Source organism: Eumetopias jubatus, unplaced genomic scaffold (genome assembly GCF_037043125.1).
Source record: "Eumetopias jubatus isolate StellerSeaLion01/CBP00866 unplaced genomic scaffold, mEumJub1_p1.0 scaffold_4, whole genome shotgun sequence".
NCBI lineage: Eukaryota > Metazoa > Chordata > Mammalia > Carnivora > Otariidae > Eumetopias > Eumetopias jubatus.
This window is the reverse complement of record NW_028274810.1, coordinates 71,036,502-71,063,504: the sequence shown is the minus strand read 5'-3', so window position 1 is coordinate 71,063,504 and position 27,003 is coordinate 71,036,502. Positions and strand designations below refer to the sequence as shown.

The window sequence follows — 27,003 nt, the reverse complement described above, 5'->3', positions numbered from 1 at the left end:
GCTCATTTGTAAATTATTTTGGGGATGAGACCTTTCCCTCTCCATATTGTCTTCATATGGAATATTATTTCAGCTTGATATCTTCTAGGTCTTCCTTACTTTCCTCCAGCTGCTTGCTGGGGGTGTTTCCTGTGTGAGTGGCCAGCCCTTTTTGGTGGGTTATCAGCCTTAGTGCCCAAAGCTTCCTTCCATGGTTTGTCCTCGATGCATAGGTACTGTTTCATTCTTGACACACCAGATGGTGGGAATATAGACTGCTGTCTTGCTGCCTTCTTTTTGTATTAGCTATGCCTTCCAATTCTCCTTCCTCCCTGCTCACTTCTGTTACAGTTATCTTGACACATCATTTGCTTTAATGATACAGTGTCTGAATATCCCTTTTTATCCATTTACTGCCAATTTATTTTATTTTAAATTTAATTTATTATTAACATAATGTATTATTTGTTTCAAAGGGTACAGGTCTGTGATTCATCAGTCTTACACAATACACAGCACTCACCACAGCACATACCCTCCCCAGTGTCTGTCACTCAGCCACTCCATCCCTCCCACCCCCTCCACTCCAGCAACCCTCAGTTTGTTTCCTGAGATTAAGAGTCTCTTATGGTTTGTCTCCCTCTCTAGTTTCTTCTTGTTTCATTTTTTCCTCTCTTCGCCTATGATCCTCTTCCTTGTTTCTCAAATTCCACGTATCCGTGAGATCATATGATAATTGTCTTTTACTGATTGACTTATTTTGCTTAGCATAATACCCTCTAGTTCCATCCACGTTGTTGCAAATGGCAAGATTTCATTTTTTTTGACGGCTGCGTAATATTCCATTGCGTGTATATACCACATCTTCTTTATCCATTCATCTGTTGGTGGACATCTGGGCTCTTTCCATAGTTTGGCTATTCTGGACATTGTTGCTATAAACATTGGGGTGCAGGTGCCCCTTCAGATTACTACATTTGTATCTTTGGGGTGAATACCCAGTAGTGCAATTGCTGGTTCGGAGAGTAACTCTATTTTCAACTTTTTGAGGAACCTCCATACTGTTTTCCAGAGTGACTGCACCAGCTTGCATTCCCACCAACAGTGTAGGAGGGTTCCCCTTTCTCTGCATCCTTGCCAACATCTGCCATTTCCTGGCTTGTTAATTTTAGCCATTCTGACTGGTGTGAGGTGGTATCTCATTGTGGTTTTGATTTGTATTTTCCTGATGCCGAGTGATGTTGAGCACGTTTTCATGTGTCTGTTGGCCATTTGGATGTCTTTGGAAGAATGTTCATGTCTTCTGCCCATTTCTTGATTGGATTATTTGTTCCTTGGATGTTGAGTTTTTTTTTTTTTAAAGATTTTATTTGACAGAGCGAGACACAGTGAGAGAAGGAACACAAGCAGGGGGAGTGGGAGAGGGGGAAGAAGGCCTCCTGCAGAGCAGGGAGCCTGATGGTGGGGCTCAATCCCAGGACTCTGGGACCATGACCTAAGCCAAAGGCAGATGCTTAATGACTGAGCCACCCAGGCGCCTCCCCTTGGGTGTTGAGTTTGAAAAATTCTTTATAGATTTTAGATACTAGCCTTTTATCTGATATGTCATTTGCAAATATCTTCTCCCATTCTGTCTGTTGTCTTTTGGTTTTGTTGACTGTTTCCTTTGCTGTGCAAAAGCTTTTTATCTTGATGAAGTCCCAAGAGTTCATTTTTGCCCTTGCTTCTCTTGCCTTTGGTGATGTATCCGGGAAGAAGTTGCTGTGGCTGAGGTCGAAGAGGTTGCTGCCTGTGTTCTCCTCAAGGATTTTGATGGATTCTTGTCTCACATTTAGGTCTTTCATCCATTTTGAGTCGATTTTTGCCTATGGTGTAAGAAAATGGTCCAGTTTCATTCTTCTGCATGTGGCTGTCCAATTTTTCCAGCACCATTTGTTGAAGAGACTGTCTTTTTTCCATTGGTTATTCTTTCCTGCTCTGTCAAAGATTAGTTGACCATAGAGTTGAGGGTCCATTTTTGGGCTCTCTCTTCTGTTCCATTGATCTATGTGTCTGTTTTTGTGGCAGTACCATACAGTCTTGATGATTACAGCTTGAAGTCCAGAATTGTGATGCCACCAGCTTTTCTTTTCTTTTTCAACATTCCTCTGGCTTTTCAGGGTCTTTTCTGGTTCCATACAGATTTTAGGATTATTTGTTCCATTTCTGTGAAAAAAAGTGGATGGTATTTTGATAGGGATTCCATTGAATGTGTAGATTGCTCTAGGTAGCATAGACATTTTAACAATATTTGTTCTTCCAGTCCATGAGCATGGAACGTTTTTCCATTTCTTTGTGTCTTACTCAATTTCTTTCATGAGTATTCTGTAGTTTTCTGAGTACAGATTCTTTGCCTCTTTGGATAGATTTATTCCTAGGTATCTTATAGTTTTGGTGCAATTGTAAATGGGATCCACTCCTTAATTTCTCTTTCTTCTGTCTCACTGTTGGTGTTTAGAAATGCAACTTATTTCTGTGCATTGATTTTGTATCCTGCCACTTTCCTGAATTCCTGTATGAGTTCTAGTAGTTTTGGGGTTTTCTACATAAAGTATCCTATCATCTGCAAAGAGTGAGAGTTTGACTTCTTCTTTGCCAGTTCGGATGCCTTTTATTTCTTTTTGTTGTCTGATTGCTGAGGCTAGGACTTCTAATACTATGTTGAACAGCAGTGGTGATAGTGGACCTCCCTGCCATGTTCCTGACCTTAGTGGGAAAGCTCTCAGTTTTTACCCCGCTGAGAATGATATTTGCTGTGGGTTTTCATAGGTGGTTTTTATGATATTGAAGTATGTACCCTCTATCCCTACACTGTGAAGAGTTTTAATCAAGAAAGGATGCTCTACTTTGTCAAATGCTTTTTCTGCATCAATTGGGAGGATCATATTGTTCTTGTCCTTTCGTTATACAGTGTGTCACATTGATTTGCGAATGTTGAACCAACGTTGCAGTCCAGGAATAAATCCCACTTGGTTGTGGTGAATAATCCTTTTAATGTACTGTTGGATCCTATTTACTAGTATTTTGGTGAGAATTTTTGCATCCATGTTCATCAGGAATATTGGTCTGTAATTCTCCTTTTTGGTGGGTTCTTTGTCTGGTTTTGGGATCAAGGTAATGCTGGCCTCATAAAATGAGTTTGGAACTTTTCCTTCCGTTTCTCTTTTTTGGAACAGTTTCAGAAGAATAGGTATTAATTCTTCTTTATTTTTATTTTTTTATTTTTTTAATTTAATTTAATTTTTAAAAAGATTTTATTTATTTATTTGACAGAGAGACACAGCGAGAGCAGGAACGCAAGCAGGGGGAGTGGGAGAGGGAGTAGCAGGCTTCCCGCTGAGCAGGGAGCCCGATGTGGGACTTGATCCCAGGACCCTGGGATCATGACCTGAGCTGAAGGCAGACGCTTAACGACTGAGCCACCCAGGTGCCCTTAATTCTTCTTTAAATGCTTGGTAGAATTCCCCTGGGAAGTCATCTTGCCCTGGGCTCTTGTTTGTTGGGAGATTTTTTAATTACTGCTTCAATTTCCTTGCTGGTTATGGATCTGTTCAGGTTTTCTATTTCTTCCTGGTTCAGTTTTGGTAGTTTATATGTCTCTAGGAATGCATCCATTTCTTCCAGATTGTCTAATTTGTTGGCATATAGTTGTTCGTAATATGTTCTTAAAATTTTTTGTATTTCTTTGGTGTTGGTTGTGATCTCTCCTCTTTCATTCATGATTTTATTTATTTGGGTCCTTTCTCTTTTCTTTTTGATAAATCTGGCCAGGGGTTTATCAATCTTATTAATTCTTTTAAAGAACCAGCTCCTAGTTTTGTTGATCTGTTCTACTGTTCTTTTGGTTCCTGTTTCATTGATTTCTGCTCTGATCTTTATTATTTCTCTTCTCCTGCTGGGTTTAGGCTTTATTTGCTGTTCTTCAACTCCTTTAGGTGTAGGGTTAGGTTGTGTATTTGAGATCTTTCTTGTTTTTGAGAAAGGCTTGTATGGCTATATACTTTCCTCCTAGGACCACCTTTGCTGCATCCCAAAGATTTTGAACAGTTGTGTTTTCATTTTCATTTGTTTCCATGAATTTTTAAAATTCTTCTTTAATTTCCTGGTTGACCCATTCATTCTTTAGTAGGATGCTCTTTAGCCTCCATGTATTTGAGTTCTTTCCGACTTTCCTCTTGTGATTGAGTTCTAGTTTCAAAGCATTGTGATCTGAAAATATGCAGAGAATGGTCCCAGTCTTTTGGTACCAGTTGAGACCTGATTTGTGACCCAGGATGTGATCAATTCTGGAGAATGTTCCATGTGCACTAGAGAGGAATGTGTATTCTGTAGTTTTGGGATGGAATGTCCTGAATATATCTGTGAAGTCCATCTGGTCCAGTGTGTCATTTAAAGCCTTTATTTCCTTGTTGATCTTTTGCTTAGTTGATCTGTTCATTGCAGTGAAGGGGGGGGTGTTAAAGTCCCCTACTTTTACTGTATTATTGTAGAGGTGTTTCTTTGATTTTGTTATTAATTGGCTTATATAATTGGCTGCTCCCATGTTAGGGGTATAAATATTTACAATTGTTAGATCTTCTTGTTGAATAGACTGTTTAAGTAGGATATAGTGTCCTTCCTCATCTCTTACTAGTCTTTGGTTTAAAATCTAATTTGTCTGATATAAGGATTGCCACCCCAGCTTTCTTTGATGTCCATTAGCATGATAAGTGGTTTTCCACCCCCTCACTTTCAATCTGGAGCTGTCTTTGGCTCTAAAATGAGTCTCTTACAGACAGTATATCAATGGGTCTTGTTTTTTTATCCATTCTGATACCCTGTGTCTTTTTAATTGGGGCATTTAGCCCCAGTAGTTACATTCAGGGTAACTATTGAAAGATATGAATTTAGTGCCATTGTATTGCCTGTAAGGTGACTGTTACTGTATATTGTCTCTGTTCCTTTCTGGTCTATGTTACTTTTGGGCTCTCTCTTTGCTTAGAGGACCCCTTTTAATACTTTTTGTAGGGTTGGCTTGATGATTGCAAATTCTTTTAGTTTCTGTTTGTCCTTGAAGCTTTTTATCTCTCCTTTTATTTTCAGTGACAGCCTAGCTGGATAAAGTATTCTTGGCTGCATATTTTTCTCATTTATTACCCTGAATATATCATGCCAGTCCTTTCTGGCCTGCCAGGTCTCTGTGGATAGGTCTGCTGCCAATCTAATGTTTCTACCGTTGTAGGTTACAGACCTCTTGTTCTGAGCTGCTTTCAGGATTTTCTCTTTGTCTCTGAGATTTGTATGTTTTACTATTAGATGTTGGGGTGTTGACCTATTTTCACTGATTTTGAGGGAGGCTTCTCTGAGCCTCCTGGATTTTGATGCCTGTTTCCTTCCCCAAATTAGGGAAATTATCTGCCATAATTTGCTCCAGTAATACCATTTGCCCCCGCCCCTTTCTTTTTCTTCTGGGATCCCAATTATTCTAATGTTTTGCTTTATGGTATCACTTATCTCTCGAATTCTCCCCTCATGATCCAGTAGTTGCTTATCTCTCTTTTTCTCAGCTTCTTCATTCTCCATCATTTGGTCTCCTATGTCACTAATTCTTTCTTCTGCCTCATTTATCCTAGCAGTCAGAGCCTCCAGTTTTGATTGCATCTCATTAATAGCCTTTTTGATTTCAGCTTGATTAGATTTTATTTCTCCAGAAAAGGATTCTCTCGTGTCTTCTATGTTTTTTTCAAGTCCAGCTAGTATCTTTATAATCGTTACTCTGAACTCTAGTTCCAACATCTTACTAATGTCCATATTGATTAGGTCCCTGGCAGTTGGTACTGCCTCTTGTTCTATTTTTTTTTTTAAGATTTTATTTATTTATTTGACAGGGAGAGAGACACGAGAGAGGGAACACAAGCAGGGGGAGTGGGAGAGGGAGAAGCAGGCTTCCCGCAGAGCAGGGAGCCCCATGCGGGGCTCAATCTCAGGACCGAGATCATGACCTGAGCCGAAGGCAGTCGCTTAACCAACTGAGCCGCCCAGATGCCCCTCTTGTTCTATTTTTTGAAGTGAGTTTTTCTGTTTTATCATTTTGTCGAGAGAAGAATAGATGAATGAGAGAACAAAATGCTGAAAGGGTAACAATGACCCCAGAGAAATACACACTAAACAAATCAGTAGAGTCCTGAAACCAGGGGGGAAAGAAAAAAGAAAAAAAAATAGAATATGATCAGGCTGGTGAATAGAACAGAGCCATACACTGGATTTTGGGTGTATTTTGGTGTGTTAGAAGAAACTGGATCCCGAAATTTTAAAGAAAGAAAAACATAAATATATAAAATATATAATATACACACACAAAAAATAAGGTTAAATACAATGAAGGGATGGGATACAATTGTAAAAATAAAAGTGAAAGGGCGCCTGGGTGGCTCAGTTGGTTAAGCAACTGCCTTCGGCTCAGGTCATGATCCTGGAGTCCCGGCATCGAGTCCCGCATCGTGCTCCCTGCTCAGCAGGGAGTCTGCTTCTCCCTCTGACCCTCTTCCCTCTCGTGCTCTCTATCTCTCATTCTCTCTCTCTCAAATAAATAAATAAAATCTTTAAAAAAAATAAAAAAATAAAAGTGAAAAAAAGATTTACAAAAGGAATTGATAAGAAGTTGGTTGAAAAAAAGAAAAGAAAAATTAAAAAAAAAAAGAATTTGATCATGCTGGTGAATAGAACAAAGCCATACACTAGATTTTGGGTATATTTTGGTGTGTTAGAAGATACTGTGTCCCAAAATTTTAAAGAAAGAAAAACATACATACATATATATGTAAGATGTACATATATATAATATACATATACACACAAAAAGGTTAAATACAATGAAGGGATTGAATATGATTGTAAAAGTTAAAATTAAAAAATTTTAAAGGAATTGATAAGTTGGTTGATAAAGGAAATAAGAACAATTCAAAAAAAATTTTAAAAATTAAAGTTGAAAGACTAGAATCATGGGGAAAAAGCCATGAATTCTATGTGCTCTATTCCCCTAGCACTGGAATTTTGTAGTTCTCTTTGATAGGTAAACTTGGTCTTGGCTGGATGGTCTTGCGGATCTTCTGGGGAAGGGGCCTGTTGCAGTGATTCTTAAAAGTCTTTGCCCAAGGCAGAATCAAGCAGCCCTTGCCCAGGGCCAGGCTAAGGAGTCTGCTTGGGTTTGCCCGGTAGCTTTTGTTTCCTGAAGGCTTTCCTTACAGCTTTGGAGGATGAGAGTGAAAATGGCGGCCTCCCAATTTCTGCCCCGGAGGAGTGGAGAACTCCGGGCCCCACTTCTCAGTGCGCCCCTAGAGAAAAGCAGTCTGTCACTCCCGTCTCCCCAGTCTCTGGCCACACTCTGTGCTCACCCGGCCTGTGACCCAGCGTTTCTATCTCTGGCACTCGACCCTGTTTGGAGTCTCCAAACCCAGCAGATCCCTGTGGTGTGCTCCTGCACTGCTCCTCCTGGGGGAGGAAGGGGAGTCTCCCTGAATCTGTTGCTTGTTGGGTCCCTGCTCAAAGAGTAGTGGCCCGACTGTGCCAGGTATCATGGTTTATGGCAACTCTGAGCTGGCTTCCCTGCTCCTATACCTGGGAGCTCTGCTGCACTCAGGCACCCCTGATCTTCCTGTGACCACAAGAGTCCTGAGACCACGCTGTCCCAGCGAGGGTTCCACCTCCTGCTTAGCCACTGGAGCAGAGTCCCTCAGCGGAGCAGACTTCTAAAAGTTCCAGTTTTGTGCTCTGCTGCTCTATCACTTGCCAGTAGCGGCTTAAGGAGGCTCCCTCCCCCCAGGGTCTATCTCTGGAATATTTCCTCAGATTCACTTCTCTGTATGTCCTACCTTCCAGAAAGTGGTCGCTTTTCTGATCATAGAATTGCTGCTATTTTTTTTTTTTAAGATTTTATTTATTTGAGAGAGAATGAGATAGAGAGGATGAGGGGGGGAGGGCCAGAGGGAGAAGCAGACTCTCCACTGAGCAGGGAGCCTGATGCGGGACTTGATCCTGGGACTCCAGGATCATGACCTGAGCTGAAGGCATTTGCTTAACCAACTGAGCCACCCAGGCACCCCGAATTGCTGCTATTCTTTTCTTCAATTTCCTGTTGAGTTCGTAGGTGTTCAGAATGGTTTTATAACTATCTACCTGAATTCCTGGGACCAGATGAAATTTAGGTCTCCTATTCCTTTGCCATCTTATACTCCTCCTCCCGTTTACTACCAATTAAAAAAATACTGTTCCTTGTTTCTTCTGTTATTTTTCTTTAACTTCACTTTTATTTTTTATGCATGGGCATTTATAAATTACATTCTGGATAGCCACCACCAACCAATATTGGCACTTTCCCATGTTTGTGAACCCACCAATCACACCGAATGACCTTAGAGGGTTTTTTTTTTTTAATCTTAAGGAGGTTGGCATTTTTCCGTTCTTTTCCCCCCTGTGGCTTTTACTAGTTACTTGAATCTTGTTCTTCAAACAGCAGGTAACACAGATTTTAGTTGTTTCTTTTTGTTTCTCATTTTGTCTTTGTACTGTCCATATCACTTTGATGTGCAACTTGTTTGTGTTTGTTATAGCTTCCTTTGTTGAAATGTGAAAGATGTCTCATTTATCTTATTTTTTTTCAAAATAGTCTTTTTTTTAAACTTTTAAAAAAATATTTTATTTATTTATTTGACAGAGAGAGAGAGAGATAGTGGGAGCAGGAACACAAGCCAGGGGAGTGGGAGAGGGAGAAGCAGGCTTCCTGCGGAGCAAGGAGCCTGATGCGGGGCTTGATCCCAGGACCCTGGGATCACAACCTGAGCGGAAGGCAGATGATTAACGACTGAGCCACCCAGGCACCCCAAAATAGTTTCTCTTTTAATGCTGCCAGTTAGGTGAGTGTTTGCTTCAAAATGTCTGAAATTTTTTTTTTTTAAAGATTTTGTTTATTTATTTGAGAGAGACAGAGATAGTGACAGAGATAGCGCACAAGCCAGGAGGAGAGGGAGAAGCAGGCTCCTTGAGCAGGGAGCCCAACATGGAGCTTGATCCCAGGACCCTGGATTGTGACCTGAGCCGAAGGGAGAAGCTTAACGGACTGAGCCACCCAGGCACCCCCACAATGTCTGAATCTTGATGATGTGTTGGACACTGCTTACTGAGTGAAGAGGAGCAGGCATTGGGATGGAGTGGGATGAACTGGATTAAAATAAAGGCAAAAAGGAGGCCCTCTCAATGTTTCATATTGTCTGCATTTTCTCCATAGTACTTCATGCTTTTTCATTGAAATATATTTAGCTCCTATCATAGACCTGTAAAGAAAGCTCTACATTTTATTTTAGCATTGACTGTTAGAGGCATTTCTAACTTTGTGTAACAGGTAAAGGAAGGTCTGCTATTTATCATTTTTTAAAAACTAAAATAGGCTTTTCTTTACTGGATATAGGAAGAGTGAATAGGAGGAGAAAAGTAAATAAACATAACTAGACATGTACTCATTGTGGAAAAAGACTTATTTTTTTATTTTATTTATTTTTTGGGGGGGCAGAGAGAGAAGGAGGGGGGAAGGGGCAGAGGGAAAGGGAGAGAGAGAATCTCAAGCCGATTCCCTGCTGAGTGTGGAGCCTGACTTGGGGCTTGATCCCATGACCCTGAGATAAAGACCTGAGTCAAAACTAAAGAGTTGGATGCTCAACCAACTGAGCCACCCAGGCGCCCCTTTGACATTTTTTTTTTTTTAAAAGATTTTATTCATTTATTTGACAGAGAGCACAAGTAGGCAGAGCAGTAGGCAGAGGGAGAGGCTCGCTGAACAGAGAGCCTGATGTGGGGCTTGATCCCAGGACTCTCGGATCATGACCTGAGCTGAAGGCAGACATTTAACCGACTGAACCACCCAGGTGCTCCCCTTTGACATTTTATAATCAGTGTCCCACAGCCTTCATAGCATACCCAAACAGCTAAGAAGTATGTTTCTGGCTTTAGCTGTTGAGGAGAAAGTGTAAAATGCTGGCACTTTTTAACTGCAATGAATGTTGTAGAGATGTTTAATACAAAGTCCTTACACTTTCAAAAAAGACATTACAGACTTATATTTTACCTTTTTTTTCTTTGAAGGATGTGATAGCTGGACTTAGTCCCCTGCTTTTTAGGAAGCTCAGTAATCCTGACATATTTTCATCCACCGGAAAAGCTAAACTCCAACGACAACTTAGTCAGGATGACTGTAAGTTGCGGAGAGGAAGCCTGGCCAGTTCGCTGTCGGGTGAGTATCTAATTTTGTTTTTTAAGAAATGTGGGACTGTGTTGTCAATATTTAAGGGTATATCAACTGACTTAGCATCTTCATGGCTTCTTCTCTGGTGGTAGTTTTGTATAGAACACTTATGGGTAAGGCCATCTTCCTCTCTTTACTACTTCCTCATGACATCTCTGAATGGTAGCCTCCTCAACCTGCTAGATATTTTCTTTTTGACCACTATCACTGGTTATTCTTTTTGAATTTGACTTTTGCTCTCTGCTCACTTCTGTGGACTTCACATCCTTTACTTCTTTTGATTTTTTTTTTCCCATTCTCAAAATCTGTTCCAAAGCCTGCAGTGCCTCCCCACCTTCCCCATAGGAAAGTCTTTAAAAAATTCAAGGGGAAGAAGTTATACAAGGAAGTCATGGTCCAAATAGGAAACAATTAAAATGTAACATAATTTTAAGCAATCAATAGAATATTAAAAAAAGAGAATCCATTTGGCCTCAGCCAAAAATACTAGATTAGTAGAGAAGAAAATATAATCCTCCTGTACTTGCCAGTTGTAAATTTCTTTTTAGTTTGTCCTTTTCAGGGCTGTTCCCTTGGCTTTATCTTTCTACTCTCGTTGAAATTGTTATTTTGCCAAGCATGTATTTAATCACATAGAGCCATTTTTTTGTTTTCATAGTATTCTGTTCTTTTAAGGATGTATTACCTTATAAATATTGTATGAATAAATAGAATTTTGATTTTTGTATTAATTTTTTTAGAAGTTTTCTTTTGTTTCTGAATCAACTCTTTTGAGCACCTAATAACCAGAATCCATTGCCTTGTTCTGAGATGCCATATCCCTTCTATCTTGTGGGGCAGTTGGCTATTGGTTACTGGGTGGTACAATGTGAGAATGTGGTTGTGTTTGAGCCTTTATAGATTTTCAGTTAATCTGAGTTCAGCCTTACATCTTAATTTTATGTCCTCTTTGGTATCTTGGCATTTCTGAGTACTGAATTTATCTAAGATTTTGTAGGGTAGCCTACTATCTCATTTAACTGCAACCTCCTCTGTGCTTATTATACCTTGTGTCTTTCTTTGCCCAGTTCCATTGGTTATGATTCATCTGTTTTAGATTTCCCTAAATTTATTCATCTCCTCAGTTAATCCCCCCTCCCTCATTATAGGCTTTGTTTGTTTTATTCTTTATTCTCGTTTACTGTCCTGGGTGACAAAAGATAAAAGTATGTGCTCAGTTAGCCATGTTTAACTGGGAATATTTGCATATTAGCCTCTTGAATCATTGTAAGAATAATTAGAATTTTTAAGTTTTTTTTTTCTGAGTTATTTCTTTACTAAAGGGCTAGTGTCTCCATTTGTATTGTTCCTTCTGTCTCATGTTGTTTGTTTTCCTCAAATTCTTGGCAATCCGTGGTACATTTCAAGCCCAGACTAGTATATGTCCAAATGGGTTTCTTTTGCGGGTGCATAAACCTCTTTCTCCAGCAAGCCCTTATTTTGAAGGGAGATAGAGATATGATAATAGCCTTTGTGTATATGGAAAGGATAAGTCAAGGAGCTAGCTTTCCTTTAGAATATATAGATGAGGAGTAGGCAGATGATCTGGAGAACTTGACAACAGTTGCAGAAGGAAAACAGGCAGGCCGTCTCTACTCTGGCCTTATGGGAGTTTTGAGTAGAGAACTATTATTTGTAGAGGGTTTTATGGGAAGGCTTTCCAATAAACATACATTTGCAAACAGACTTGAAAGATAACTAGATTTTTAAAAAACATTGCATTTTGGGCGCCTGGGTGGCTCAGTTGGTTAAGTGATGCCTTCGGCTCAGGTCATGATCCTGGAGTCCTGGGATCGAGTCCCACATCGGGCTCCCTGCTCAGCAGGGAGTCTGCCTCTCCCTCTGACCCTCTTCCCTCTCGTGCTCTCTGTCTCTCATTCTCTCTCTCAAATAAATAAATAAATAAAATATTTAAAAAAAAAAACATTGCATTTTTTCTGATTAAAAAAGTAAATATGCTAGTAATAGAAAATCTCAGTTTGAAGACATGCATTATGTTAAAGTGAAAAGTTCTTCTTAATCTTTACTTTCTTTCGTCTCCCTTCCTCCAACCATTTATATATACTCCATTATATTTAAATACACATTTAAAAATTTATGTAAATATACACAAACTTTTTTTTTTTTTATAAAATTAGGGGGAACTGGGTGGCTCAGTTGTTGAGCGTCTGCCTTCAGCTCAGGTCATGATCCCAGGGTTCTGGGATCGAGCCCTATATCGGGCTCCCTGCTCAGCCGGGAGTTTGCTTCTCCCTCTCATGCTCCCCCTGCTTGTGTTCCCTCTCTCACTGTGTCTCTCTGTCAAATAAATAAATAAATAAATAAATCTTGAAAAAAAAAATACATAAATAAAAATTGGGATCATATGCCACACACTTCCTTTCTGCTTTCTTTACTCAACGGGAAATGTTGAACATTTTTCTCTTGACTGCATTTTGAGCTGCCTCATTATTTTTAATGGGTTCAGTATTTCATTATGTGGAGATACTATAATTTCTTTAAATTGTAACGAACATTTATTTTCAGTTTTATTCTGGTGAACATTGCTAAGGTGAGCATTATGGTCTATTTTTTTCATTATACTACATTACTACAGGTGGAATGCTGGGTCCAAACATATTAAAATTTTAGTGAGTTTTGTTAAATTGCCCTCCAAATAATTTGCATCACATTTTGTTTGCAATAAAAGGATATGTTGTACCAAAAACAAAACTAAAAATTCCTTTTGCTCACACCTTTATTACAGTGGGTATTTCCATGTTGAATAGGATTTTGCCAGGAAGAGGAAAGGTTTTCAAGTGAATTGGGTGACCAAAATAAACCCAGGTGAAAATACAGAGCATAATATTGAAGTTGAGTGAGCAAATGGGTGTGGAAAAGAGTTGAAGGAGATGAGGCCAGGAAGATAATCTGGATTTATAGAGGAGGATCTCTTTAATTTTTTAAAAAGTTTGGCTAATTTTGAATAGTAGAGAGTCATCAGAAGTTTTTTTAGGGCAGGGAATGATATCACATTTGTTTTGGTTAAATCACTAGCAGCAATGTGAGGAACATTAAGATGGAAGAGATTGAAATAGGACTTGCACCTCAATTAGAAAGTCATTGCAATTCTTGATACTCAGTCTTTTATAAGTGACTTTCTTGCAGTCTTTCATTGGGATTAAGGTAGTCAGTCAGTCAACCTGGACTGAACACATGGAGTCTGGCCAGAGCATTATAGAATCAGTGTTCATCTTCTGGAAACCTAAGAACCAAACTTGTCTAGGAGAAGCTGTCAGCTCCACTCATGTTGCATTGAGTTGGTGAGAAACTAAGTAACGTGGAAGGGACTGGAAAACTCAGCCTGCTAGGGTGGGTGCTGGCATGGTGGTATTACAGAGAATATAAAATAGTTCAGTTTCAGTATTCCATTTACAATTCTCCTCTCCACCAAGACAGTTGGAATTTTTAAAGGGCTACAGATTCTAAAATGAATATGGCAGAACTTCATTTTGTTTTGGATCACTATATTTTTATCCACTTGATATCATTGTAATATTTTCATTCATTAATTAATAAATAATTACAAGTGTATTTTCCAAACCTTGTGTTTGAAGGTAAGCAGCTGCTCCCCTTGTCCAGCAGTGTACATAGCAGTGTGGGACAGGTGACTTGGCAGTCTTCAGGAGAAGCATCAAACCTGGTTCGAATGAGGAACCAGTCCCTTGGACAATCTGCACCTTCTCTTACTGCTGGTTTGGTAAGTGTTAGTAAAGACAGTCCCCTTGCTCTATGAAAAAATTCTTGATTGCCATGGACACATTTATTATTTTTCTTTTTAGGATTTGGATAGTTTAATTTTTCAAAGTAAAGTATAGAAAAAATGGAATTTAATTGAATGTATTCTGATTGCTCTCTTATGCTGTCACTGGTACTGATTATGTAGGGAGAGTCCAGAAAAAGACTTAGTATGGTTGATTGAATGAATAAATTTTCTGGGAAAGAGCTTTCTTTTTTTAAAGATTTTATTTATTTGAGAGAGCGAGACAGAGATAGCGAGAGAGAGCATGAGGGGGGAAGGAGAAGGAGAAGCAGGCTTCCTGCTCAGGGAGCCCGAGGTGGGGCTTGATCCCAGGATCCAGGGATTATGACCTGAGCCGAAGGCAGACGCTTAACGGACTGAGCCACCCAGGCGTCCCTAAGTAAAGAGCTTTCTAATAGACAGGATTCTTAACCTTGTGAAGTTATGTTGCTTCTTTGTATAGTTCTGTGATACACATATTTAGTACATGAGGATAGGATAGTGGGCAGTTTAGTGTATATTGGATGCAAGAATGAGCCTTTTCTTTGTCTAGGATTTGTATGATAGAATCTAACAAAGTTAAGCTGTGTAGTCTGGGCAAGTTGTTTTCTGCCTGTGATTGCATCTTCTACCCTTTTATCCTTAATACCTCTGCCTTTTTATTGAAGGTACCCATTGACTTCCTGCTGATCTCACATTCTTCCTAAAGGACAAGGCACACTAGTAATTTTCAGGGTACAATAACAGAAACTTGTTTCCATTAAAATATAATTTCATCTGTTCTTTGGGATTATAAATCTTTTGGGTTGGCATGTATAGATTAGAAAGCTTTGTCCGTTTGTCATTCTGGAAAGTGGGGATGGGGAAATAGTCTTCTTATAGCAGGTGGGGAGGTAATTTTTGGATCAGAAGATTTCCTTATGACCTGAAGTTTGTGACTCTTAGGCCATAGGAAGATTCAGGAACTTTCTCACTCCCTAAATTTTATTTTGAAAATTTCAAATACAGTGAATACCCACATAAATTTACTTAGATTGGTCAATTTGGTTGTAACTTACATTTTGCCACATTTGCTTTATCTGTGTATATGTATGTATTTTTTTTCCCCTGAAACATTTCAAAGCAAGTCACAGACCTTATGATACCTCACTCTTAAGTATTTTTTTGTAAGACCAAGGACAATCTCCTAAATAACCACAATATATTATCAGATCCAGGAAGTTTTACATCAGTTTAATAATAGCATCTAACAGATAAGATATTCAAATTTCCTCACTTGTTCTCAGCATGTCTATTAAAGCCTCATATCTTCTTCCTTTTAATCTCTGGAATATAAAAACATATATATAGATCTATGTACCCTATCATAGAGATTGATTAATTTAGATTTTGAAGTAATCTCTTGGGGCTCCTGGGTAACTCAGTCGGTTAAGCATCTGCCTTTGGCTCAGGTCATGATCCCGGGGTCCTGGGGTCGAGCCGTATGAGGCTCCCTGCTCAGTGGGGAGTCTGCTTCTCCCTCTGTCCCTCCCCCTCTTCATGCTCTCTCTTTCTCTCTCAAATAAATAAAACCGTAAAACAAAAAAATTGTAATCTCTACACCCATCATGGGGCTCAAACTTACAACCCCTGAGATCCGGAGTTACACTGTACTGATGGAGCCAGCGATGGACCCCCGCATAATAAAGATTTTGATCCAGTGGGACTGGGGTGGTCCTAGGGATCAGTATTTTCTTTAAAGCATTATAACTGGTTCTAACATGCACTCTTTTGAGAGTTAACTGCCACTAAAATAAAGCTGAATGTTTTATTTTAAGGTGTTGTGGTGCAGAGGGAATTCCTGGACTGAGGTTGCTGGAGTCCTAGCCTAGGCCAACCGAAGTAGAGTATTTCTGAATTACTTTTTCTTTTTAAAGGCTTATTGAGATATAATTCACGTAAGATACAATTTACCCAATTAAACTGTACTCTTCAGTGATTTTTAGTATATTCACAGATATGTGCAGCCATCATTACAGCCAATTTTAGAACATTTTAATCACTTCAGAGAGAATCCCTGTACCCTTTAGCTGTCACCTCTTTACCCTCCCATCCCCCAGCCCTATGTAACCAGTAATCTGCTTTCTGCCTCTGAACATTTGCCTATTCTGTACATTTCATATAAATTGAGTCCTACAATTTGTGACCTTTTGTGACTGGCTTCTTTCAGTTAGCATGATGTTTTTAAGGTCTATCTACATTGTAGCATGAAAGTATTTCATTCCTTTTTATCACTGAACAATACTCCATTGTATGGATATACCACATTTTGTCTGTCAGATGATGGATATTTGGGTTGTTGCTACTTTTTGACTGTGATGAATAATGCTTCTATGAACATTTGTTTAAAGATTTTCATGTGGACATATTTTCATTTTTCTGGGGTATATACTTAGGAGTAGGATTGTTGGGTTGTACGGTAACTCTGTTTTTAACATTTTGAGGAATGGCCAGATTGTTTTACAAAGTGACTGTACCATTTTACATTCCTACCAGCAGTGTGTGAGGGGTTTGATTTCTTTACATCCTCACTAATACTATTGTCTGTCTTTGATTTTAGCAATCATAGTGGGTCTGAAGTGATATCTTGTGGTTTTGATTCACATTTTCCTAATGACTGATGACATTGAGCATCTTTTAATGTGATTATTGGCTATTTGCAAACATTCTTGAAGAAATGTCTATTCATATTTTTTGCCCATTTAAAAAGTTGGTTTATTTATCTATTTTGTATATGGATTTGTAAAAGCATTATTTCTTTAGATCTCTATTTAGTTACTTCTCCCAAGGATCTGCTTTTTGTTTTCTCCTGTGCCTTTCTTTCCTGAGCTATTCACTTATCTCTAGTAACTTCAGGCTAGTTCCTCCCTTTCCATTCTCCCATCCAAGGATATTTTATGTGGCACATTTTTTTTTTAAGATTTTATTTATTTATTTGACAGAGAAAGTGAGAGAGAACACAAGCAAGGGAGTGGGAGAGGGAGAAGCAGGCTTCCTGCTGAGCAGGGAGCCCGACGTGGGACTCGATCCCAGGACCCTGGGATCATGACCTGAGCCGAAGGCAGATGCTTAACGACTGAGCCACCCAGGCAGCCCTTATGTGGCACATTTGCAGTTAGTATTGAATATCTTTTCCTGCTTTGAGTTACCCCACACTGGAATATACCTGGGTGCTGTCATCCCAGCTTCTGGCTGTGACATTTCTGAAGAATCTCTCCTACCATGTATTCTCATTCTTAATAGACTTATTGCTACATAGACCCAGCCTCCAAGGAATTTTTGGGTCAACAGGAGTCATATATAACAAATAATTTTAACATTTCAACATTGAATGAACTGTCGATTATGACTTGAAACATAACTAAAAGGGGACAAGAATAATTATTCTTGGGTATAATTATTGGGGAGATAAGTTTGCTGGAGGTTAGACTTGACCAGAGTCTGGAGAATGGATAGCCAAAAGCTTAATGTAGCAAATATTTTCTTTTTCTTTTTAAAGAATTTATTTATTTGAGAGCATGTATACATGAGCGGTGGTGGGTGGGAAGCAGAGGGAGAGGGAGAGAGAATCTGAAGCCGACTCCATGATGAGGTGGAGCCCGACATGGGGCTCCATCTCACTACCGAGAGATTGTCATCTGAGCTGAAAGCAGGAGTCAGTTGCTTAACTGACTGAACCACCCAGGCACCCCTATTTATTTATTTTTTAAAGCAGGGAGGGGCAGAGTGAGAGGGAGAGAGAGTCCTAAGAAGCCCCATGGTGCTGAGCACAGAGCCCCACACAGGGCTTGATCTCATAACCCTGAGATCATGACCTGAGCCCAAACCAAGAGTTGACATTTAACCAACTGTGCTACGCTGGTACCCTGCAAATATTTTCATTTTGAGGCCATCTAGGTGATAGTGTTTATTAAAGATTTTTAGACTTCTCCCTCATTTCCTAGTACCAGTTGAGAGATTTCTCTGAAGACCCATTTCCCCCATATATGTAGAAACCATGACTCCTGGTTAGTGGCTTCCAGGGCATATATATATATATAGAGAGAGAGAGAGAGAGAGTCATATTATTATATTGTATGCTCCCAGATGGGAAAAAACTTAGATGACATCTTGTCCAAGATTAATTTTGTCTTTAAAAAATTTATACACAGTTGAAAATTTAGTGTTAAAAGTGGCATGGGAGAAACACCTCTGGATTAGAACTTGGAAGAGCAAGATGTGTCTGATACTTAGCTGTCTGAATTTGAGTAAAGACTAAACTTATTTGAGCCTTTTTTCCACATCTTTAAAATAAACTTATTTTCTGCTTTGCTTTCTCATGAATATGTTAAGTAATATCTAAAACTTTGATCTTTGTCTTCTGTATTTCTGACATGAATCCATTGAACTATATCATCATGTCTAAGACTCCATTTTTTTATCTTTTAAATTTTTAAAAAGATTTTTTTTTAAAGATTATCTGTTGGAGGGAGAGAGAGAGAGCGCGTGCGAGCACACAAGCAGAAGGAGGGGCAGAGTGAGAGGGAGAAGCAGGCTTCCAGCTGAGCAGGGAGCCTGACTTGGGGCTCGATTCCAGGATCTTCCAGGATCCTGGGATCATGACCTGAGCTGAAGGCAGATGCTTAACTGACTGAGCCACCCAGGCGCCTCAAGACTCCCATCTGCTTATTCGGCCTTTCTATTCCCCTAAACCAGTTCTTCCTTGGTTGTTCCCTGTCTTGTAAGTAGAGTTATTACCCACCAAAAGCTGAAAGCTAGAGACCTGGAACTCCTTCTTGACTCCTCCTCTACCCTTCCTCCCTTCCCCAGCCAGTCATCCAGAGAGCCTTAGCTCCCAACATCTCCAGGTGGTCTACATTTTTATCACCACAGTTGTGGCCCATTCTAAGCCATATTTACAGTCTTTTTGCTTAGATAATTGTAGTGTCCTCGTTATGTGAACACCGTATTCAGTCTTCTTCCTTTCCAGTCCACTCTTCACTCTAAAGTCTTATTTCAGAAACAAATCTGATCATGTCTATTCTTTCTTCTAGTTTTTTTTTTAATTGAAGTGTAGTTGACACTCAATGTTACATTAGTTTAGGTGTATAACATAGCGATTCAACAAGTCTGTATGGTATGCTGTGTTCACCATAGGTGTAGCTACCACCTGTTACCACACAATGCTACTATAGTACCTTTAACTGCATGACCTATGCTGTACCTTCTTTTAGCTTTGTCTTCCAGCTTTTTCATTTGTTTAATATTTATGCAGCACCAGTGTTTAGCTATTCACTTGATTAAAATCTTTTGATAGCTTCCTATAATGGTTATTATAATGTACAATAATTAATTATTGAGTGAATGAGTTTTCATTGAGATTAGCAAATGGGTAATGAGGAACTAGAGACAGAGATCAAAGATGGAAGGATTAGGCTTGGATACTTTTTCTTTGAAATCAGAATGTTGGGTTCAAGTAATTTATACCTCATTATAAAGGTTGGCCTAACCAGTGAATTGTACTGAATATTGTCATTTTAGTAGGAGAATTGTAAATCCCAAGAATCTTTTAATTGGTAGGGTTTGACTGATTCTCCAAATGTGCTTTTGGGATTCTTTTTTTACTTTGTTGGCAGACATTGCCTTTACAGGAATGATGCTAAATTTGAAGATCTAATTAGCTTTATTAAATGATTTATGAATCAGGCAGCATCCCATCTAGCAAGTAGAAGGGAGCTCCAAGGAGTTAAGCAAGAAAAAGGTTTTTAAAGGCAGGAAGAGGGCATACAAAGAAAGAAGAAAGGAATTTATTAGTAGGGGATGCATTATGTAGGCAAGGTTGCCCTCTTAAGGGGAACAGGAGTCTATTAGTAAATTTCCTAGTATTGACCAGGAAAGTCCATGTAGATGGGTTAAAGGTTATATTCCTGGGGGTTGAAACTGCAGTTAGGTTAGGTATTAAGTCTTGGTTTACTGACTTGACACCTTAACCTAAGTGATGCCATTTTGGGCCTGTGGTTTTCTTTTTAACAATAGAAATGATCATTTGCAAAGAATGACTCTGTCCATCATCATGTTTCTAATCTACATGTAGCATTATATGTGGTGCATAGTAAGCAACGTATAATTTCTTATTAAATGAGTAAAGAACTTTTTGGAATATATTTGCTAATATTAGAGCTCGTTGGATTAATACTTGTTTGAAGTATAATGTCTGCAAAAGAAGGTTGATTTTTTTTTAAAGATTTTATTATTCATGAGAGACAGACAGAGAGAGAGAGAGAGAGAAGCAGAGGGAGAAGCAGGCTCCCAAGGAGCAGGGAGCCTGATGTGGGACTCGATCCCAGGACCCTGGGATCATGACCTGAGCTGAAGGCAGACGCTTAACCATCTGAGCCACCCAGGTGCCCAAGAAGATTGATTTTTAATGTGTCAGTACCAGCCTCAAATGATGTCACACAGATCTCTATTCTTGTCCTTGTCTTAATAATCATTTTCGTCTTCTTTAATATAAACACATAGAAGGAACGCTTTTCACATATGCTGATGACACATTTTCCATGTTGAATAGATTCAGTCAGAATCTCACAAACAGAAATGATGGCTCAAGAAGAACCAGCAAATGAGATTTAACAGAGAGAAAAGTAAGCTTTAAAAGAACCAAAGCTCAACACCAGATTGAACTTTGGAGTTAAGTCAAGTTCAAAGACATTTTATCACCCTAAGAGAATACCCTCTATCCATTAAGCAGTCACTCTCCATTCCACCTTCATCCCAGCCCTGGCATCTACCAATCTACATTCTGTCTCTATGGATTACCTAATCTGGATATTTCATATAAATGGAATCATATAATATGTGATCTTCTGTTTCATTTAGCTTTTTCAATTTCATAATGTTTTTGAGGTTTGTTTACCTTGTAGTTGAGCTCCTGGTTTAAATTCTTTTGGGTATATTACTAGGAATGGAATTGCTGAATCATGGTAATTCTGTGTTTAACTTTTTGAGGAACCACTAACCTGTTTTCCACAGTGGCTGCATTGTTTTGCATTCCCACCAACAATGTATGAGAGTTCTAATTTCTCTACATCTTCACTAATACTTGTTATTTTCTTTTTTTAATTGTAGTCATTCTAGTGGGTGTTTAGTGGCTTTGATTATTTAAGGCTTTTATTATTGTATTTTAAAAATTCTTATTTTTTTAAGATTTATTTATTTGAACGTGAGAGAGAGTGTGAATGGCAGGGAGGAACAGAGGGAGAGAATCTCAAGCGGACTTGGTGCTGAGCACGGAGCCCATTGCAGGGGCTCGGCTGGTTAGGTGTCTGCCTTTGGCTTGGGTCATGATCTCAGGGTCCTGGGATCCAGTCCCACATTGGGCTCTCTGATCAGCTCTCTCGGCTTCTCCGTTTCCCTCTGTGTTCTCCCTCTCTTTCCCTCTCTCAAATAAAGATTTTATTTATTTGAGAGAGAGAGAGAGAGAGAGAGCATTAGAGGGGGGAGGGTCAGAGGGAGAAGCAGACTCCCTGCTGAGCAGGGAGCCCAATGTGGGACTGGATCCTGGGATTCCAGGATCATGACCTGAGCCGAAGGCAGTTGCTTAACCAACTGAGCCACCCAGGCGCCCCTAAATAAATAAAATCTTAAAAAGAAAGTCAGATGTCCAACTGACTGACCCACCTAGGCACCCCTGTTACTGTATTTTTGAGGTGGGCATATATGGGGTACACTTTCAAAGGAATTAAAAATCCATAATACTACTTAGAACCTTTTCATATCATTCTTTTTTAAAAAAGCATTTGAAATATGGTTAAACTTTATTATGTATTTTTAGATCTTTATGATTAAAAAAATTTTTTTTATGTAAATTCAATTTAGTTAACATATAGTGTATTAGTTTCAGGGGTAGAATTTAGTGATTCTTCAGTTGCATATAACACCCAGTGCTCATTACATCAAGTCCCCTTCTTAATGCCCATCCCACTTACCCTATCACCCCCATGCTACAACCTCCCCTCCAGCAAGGGGCTGGGGTAGAGCCCCTGTTTTCATGTTATTTTATTTTTCATGTTGTGTTATTTTTCCTTCCTTTCCCCTATGCTCATCTGTCTTGTTTCTTAAATTGCACATGTGAGTGAAATCGTATGGTATTTGTCTTTCTCTGACTTACTTTGCTTAGGATAACACCCTCTAATTCCATCCATGTTGTTGCAAATGGCAAGATTTCATTGTTTTTGATGGCTGAGTAATATTCTATTTTGTGTGTGTGTGTGTGTGTGTGTGTGTGTGTGTGTACATACATAAATACATACATATATATACCACATTGTCTATCCATTCATCTAGTGATGGACATGACTATTCTTTAATTATCACATAATGACTTCAAAGAGCAATACCCACAGATTTTTGTTTTACCCACTTCTGTGTTATAAAGAGATTCTAAACTCAGCAACTTCACCTTTCAGTCTACCTTTCTGTAGCTTTGCATTTTCTACTGTGAGAGTTGGAGATCTCTGTATCTATATCATAATTAGTTGTATTGAGGTATAATTTACATAGGATAAAATTCACCTATTTTAAGTGTACAATTTGATGAATTTTCCCACATGTATATAGTTGTGTCACTACCACCAAACATGATATGGTATAGAAAATCAGGGTTTTGAAATTTCTATCACCCCAAAATATTCCCTGTCTCTTGTTTGCAGTCTGTTCTCTCCCCTAGCCCTTGGCAACCACTGATCTGTTTTCTGTCACTGTGATTTTTGCCTTTTCCAGAATCTCATATAAATGGAAGTATGTAGTATGTAATCTTTTCTGTCTTGACTTGTTTTACTTAGCATAATGGTTTTGAGATTCATTCACATTGTTTTCAGTATCAGCAGTTTTTTTTTTTATTGCTGAAAGTACTCCTTTGGCATGGGTATCATCAGACTTTGTCCATTCATCAGTTGATCATTTGGATTGTTTCTGGTTTTTGCCTGTTACTGAGAAAGCTCATATGAAAGTTTGTGTAGAGGTATTTGTGTGGGCTTATGCTTTCGTTTCTGCTTGATAAATACCTAGGAAAGAGATTGCTGGGATATAGAGTAAGTGTATGTTAATCTTTTTTTTTTTTTTTAGATTTTATTTATTTGACAGAGAGAGACACAGCGAGAGAGGGAACACAAGCAGGGGGAGTGGGAGGGGGAGAAGCAGGCTTCCCATGGAGCAGGGAGCCCAACACGGGGCTCGATCCCAGGACCCTGGGATCATGACACAAGCCAAAGGCAGACACTTAACGACTGAGCCACTCAGGCATCCCAAGTGTATGTTAATCTTTATAAGAAACTGCCAAACTGTTTTTCAAAGTGGCATTTCCACTAACATTTGCTTCTAATTTGCATCTCTGATGACTAATGAGGTTGAATTACTTTTTATGTGTTTATTTGCCATTCATATATCTTCTGTGATGAGGTATCTGTTCAAATCTTTTGTCGGTCTTATTTAAGGGAGGAACTGTGGCTCACGTTTTCATTTTCTTATCTGTGTTTTATACAAAAATCTATATATGAAAAAAAGCAAAAATCAATTGTATTTCTCTATATCAGCAATGAACAATTAGAAATTGAAATTTAATCATTACTATTTACAATAGCTTAAAAATATGTAATAACTAAATATAAACTTAACACATTTGTAAGATCAGTACATTTTAACTATAAAACATTACTGAGAGAAATTAAAGAAGACCTAAATGGAGTGATACAATATGTTAATGAATTGGAAGACTCGAGATCAAGATGTAAATTCCTTCTACTGATGTATAGATTCAATACAATCCTATTAAAAACCCAGTCTTTTTCAGAAAGTGACAAGATGATTTCGAATTTATATTGAAATGCAAAGGGCCTAGAATAACCAAAATATTGAAAAAGAAGACCAAACTTAGAGGAATCACTTCACCGAATTTTATGACTTTCTGTAAAGGTACAGTAAGCAAGACAGTGTGATATTGGTATAAAGATAGACATGTAGTTCACTGGAACAGAATAGAAAGTCCAGAAAGTCCGGGAAAAGCCAATGTAATTAAATAGGGAAAAGAGTCTTTTCAACAAATGTTGCTGGAACAATTTACATGGGGAAAAAAAAAGAACTTTGACCTTTACCTCATGCTATATACAAAAATTAACTTGAAATGGATAAGATAATAAAACATGTAAAGGAAAACACAGGAGAAAGTCTTTGTGATTTTGGGTGAGGTAAATGTTTCTTAGAGTACAAAAAGCAGCACAAGTCATAAGAGGGAAAAAATCTGACTATCACAAAGAAACATTTTTGCTGTTGAGTATTAATTTTTTTTTTTTAAAGATTTTATTTATTTATTTGACAGAGACAGAGACAGCGAGAGCAGGAACACAAGCAGGGGGAGTGGGAGAGGGAGAAGCAGGCCTCCCGCAGAGCAGGGAGCCCAATGCGGGACTTGATCCCAGGACCCTGAGACCATGACCTGAGCCGAAGGCAGACGCTTAACGACTGAGCCACCCAGGTGCCCGAGCATTAATTTTTAATGGGACAGAGACAAAATGAAGTGCATCTACAATGAGGCACATTTATAACAGTTAACATTGTTAAACTATTGAAGAGGTAATAGGTTTTGTTGTTTGGATTTAAAAATATGTATCACTACCTCCTTTGGAGATAAAAATTCAGAAGTCATGATAAGTGATACTTGCAAATAACTCCTATGGGTTTACCCATTAATTTCTACTTTCCTAATTCCTACTCAAGAAAATATATTTGAATGAAATGATTGTGAATGCCTTCTACTTTACAAAGGAAGTAAATACTAGCTAAAGCTGTAGGCCTATATTCCATGTTCTTGTCCTGCCACTTTAGTAATCATATAAAGTCACTGAACTTTAATCTTCTGTGTTCTCATCTTTAAAATCAAGATAATTATGGGGCTTTCTCATAGAGTTATTAGGATAAAATGAGACAATCCATGTAAAATAACATAGTACCGGATTTGTCATAAGTATGAACTAAATGTTACTCTTTATTTGTATGCCTTTAGGTACCTTAAATAGTAATAGAAGCAGTTATTTATAATATAGGTTATACTCATGGAAAACTGCTGGATTAGATAGAAGAGAATCAAGAAATAAGAATGAATTCATTTACAACTTTGAGGGTTAGATAGTGGTACCTTTAATTGAAATTGGGTATATAGGAAAAAAAACAAGTTGGGAGAGGAAATTAATGAGTTTGATTCTTAGCATACTGAGGACAGGTCATATGGTATAGATATCCTTGTATGTACGTATGTGTTTTAAAGATTTTATTCATGAGAGAGAGATAGCACAAGTGGGGAGGAGAGGAAGAAGCCGGCTCCCTATCCAGCAGGGAGCTTGATTCAGGCCAGATCCCAGGACTCTGGGATCATGACCTGAGCCAAAGGCAGATGCTTAACCAACTGAGCCACCCAGGCACCCCTAGATATCCTCTTAAAAATAATTTATTGAGATGAAATTCACATAACATAAAATTAGCCATTTTAAGGTGAACAGTTAGTGAACATTTAGTACATTCACAGTGTTGTGCAACCACCACCTCTATCCATTTATAAAACATTTCCGTCACTCCTAAGTAAAACCCCTTATCCATTAGCCCTTCTCCCCCTTTCCACTTCCACTCAGCCTCTGGCATCCATCAATATGCATTCTGTCTCTATCGCTTTATCTATTCTGGATATTTCCTATAAATGGAATCATACCCTATATAACCTTTGTGTCTGACTTCTTTGGCTTAACATAATGTTTGGGTGGTCTACCTACATTCTAGCATGTATCAGTACTTCATTCTTTTTGTGACTGAATAATTTCCCATTGTATGTATATAACACAGTTTTTTTTCATAGATTTTTATTTATTTATTTGAGACAGAGAATGAGAGAGAGCATGAGAGGGGGAAGCCGACTCCCTGCTGAGCAGGGAGTCCAATGTGGGACTCGATCCTGGGACTCCAGGATCATGACCCGAGCCGAAGGCAGTCGCTCAACCAACTGAGTCACCCAGGTGCCCCTATAACACAGTTTGTTTATCCATTCATCTGTTGATGGACATTTGGAATATTTCTGCCTTTTGGCTGTTGTGAATATTGCTGCTGTGAAAATGTGTGTATGTATACATGTTTGAGTACCTGTTCTCAATTCTTTGGGGGTATATATCTAGGGGTGGAATTGAGGGGTCATATGATAATTCTATCTTTAACTTTTTAAGAAATTGCCAAACTGTTTTCCACAGTTGCTACGCCATTTTACATCCTCACCAGCAATGTACAAGGGTTCAATTTCTCTACACACTTGCCAATACTTATTTTCTATTTAAAAAAATTGTTATCTTTTATTATACTATCCTGGTGGATGTGAAGTGGTATCTCATTTGATTTGCATGACTGATGCAAATCAAATGACTGATGACTAATGATGTTGAGCATTTTTTTATGTGCTTTTTTAGCCATTTATATATATTTTTAGGAGAAATGTCTATTCAAGTACTTTGCCCATTAAAAATTTTGTTGTTTTGTTGTTGAATTGTAAGAGTTCTTTATATAGTCTGGATACTAGATCCTTATCAGATGTATGATTTGCAGATATTTTCTCCATTTCTGTGTTTTTCTTTTCCCTTTCTTAATAGTGTCTTTTGATGTATGAAATTTAAAAATTTTGATGAAATCTAATTTATTTTTTTCTTTTTTTGCTAGTGCTTTTGGTCTCCCATCTTAATACATTGCCAGATCCTAGGTCATGAAAATATACCCCTGTGCTTTCTCCTAAGAGTTTTATGGTTTTAGCTTTATATTTACTTCACAGATCCATTTTGAGTTAATT

The 27,003-nt window shown here is 38.5% G+C and overlaps 1 protein-coding gene across 2 annotated transcripts in view; it reads left to right on the top strand.

Annotated features, from left to right (window-relative positions):
• The window catches only part of MAST2 (microtubule associated serine/threonine kinase 2), a 223,145-nt gene that overhangs the window by 26,639 nt on the left and 169,503 nt on the right, over window positions 1-27,003 (top strand). For both annotated transcript variants that reach the window (XM_028123396.1, XM_028123394.1), the window contains exons 2-3: window positions 10,132-10,279; window positions 13,927-14,069. In XM_028123396.1, coding sequence (XP_027979197.1) covers window positions 10,132-10,279; window positions 13,927-14,069 — 291 coding nt within the window. The remainder of the gene's footprint in view (window positions 1-10,131; window positions 10,280-13,926; window positions 14,070-27,003) is intronic.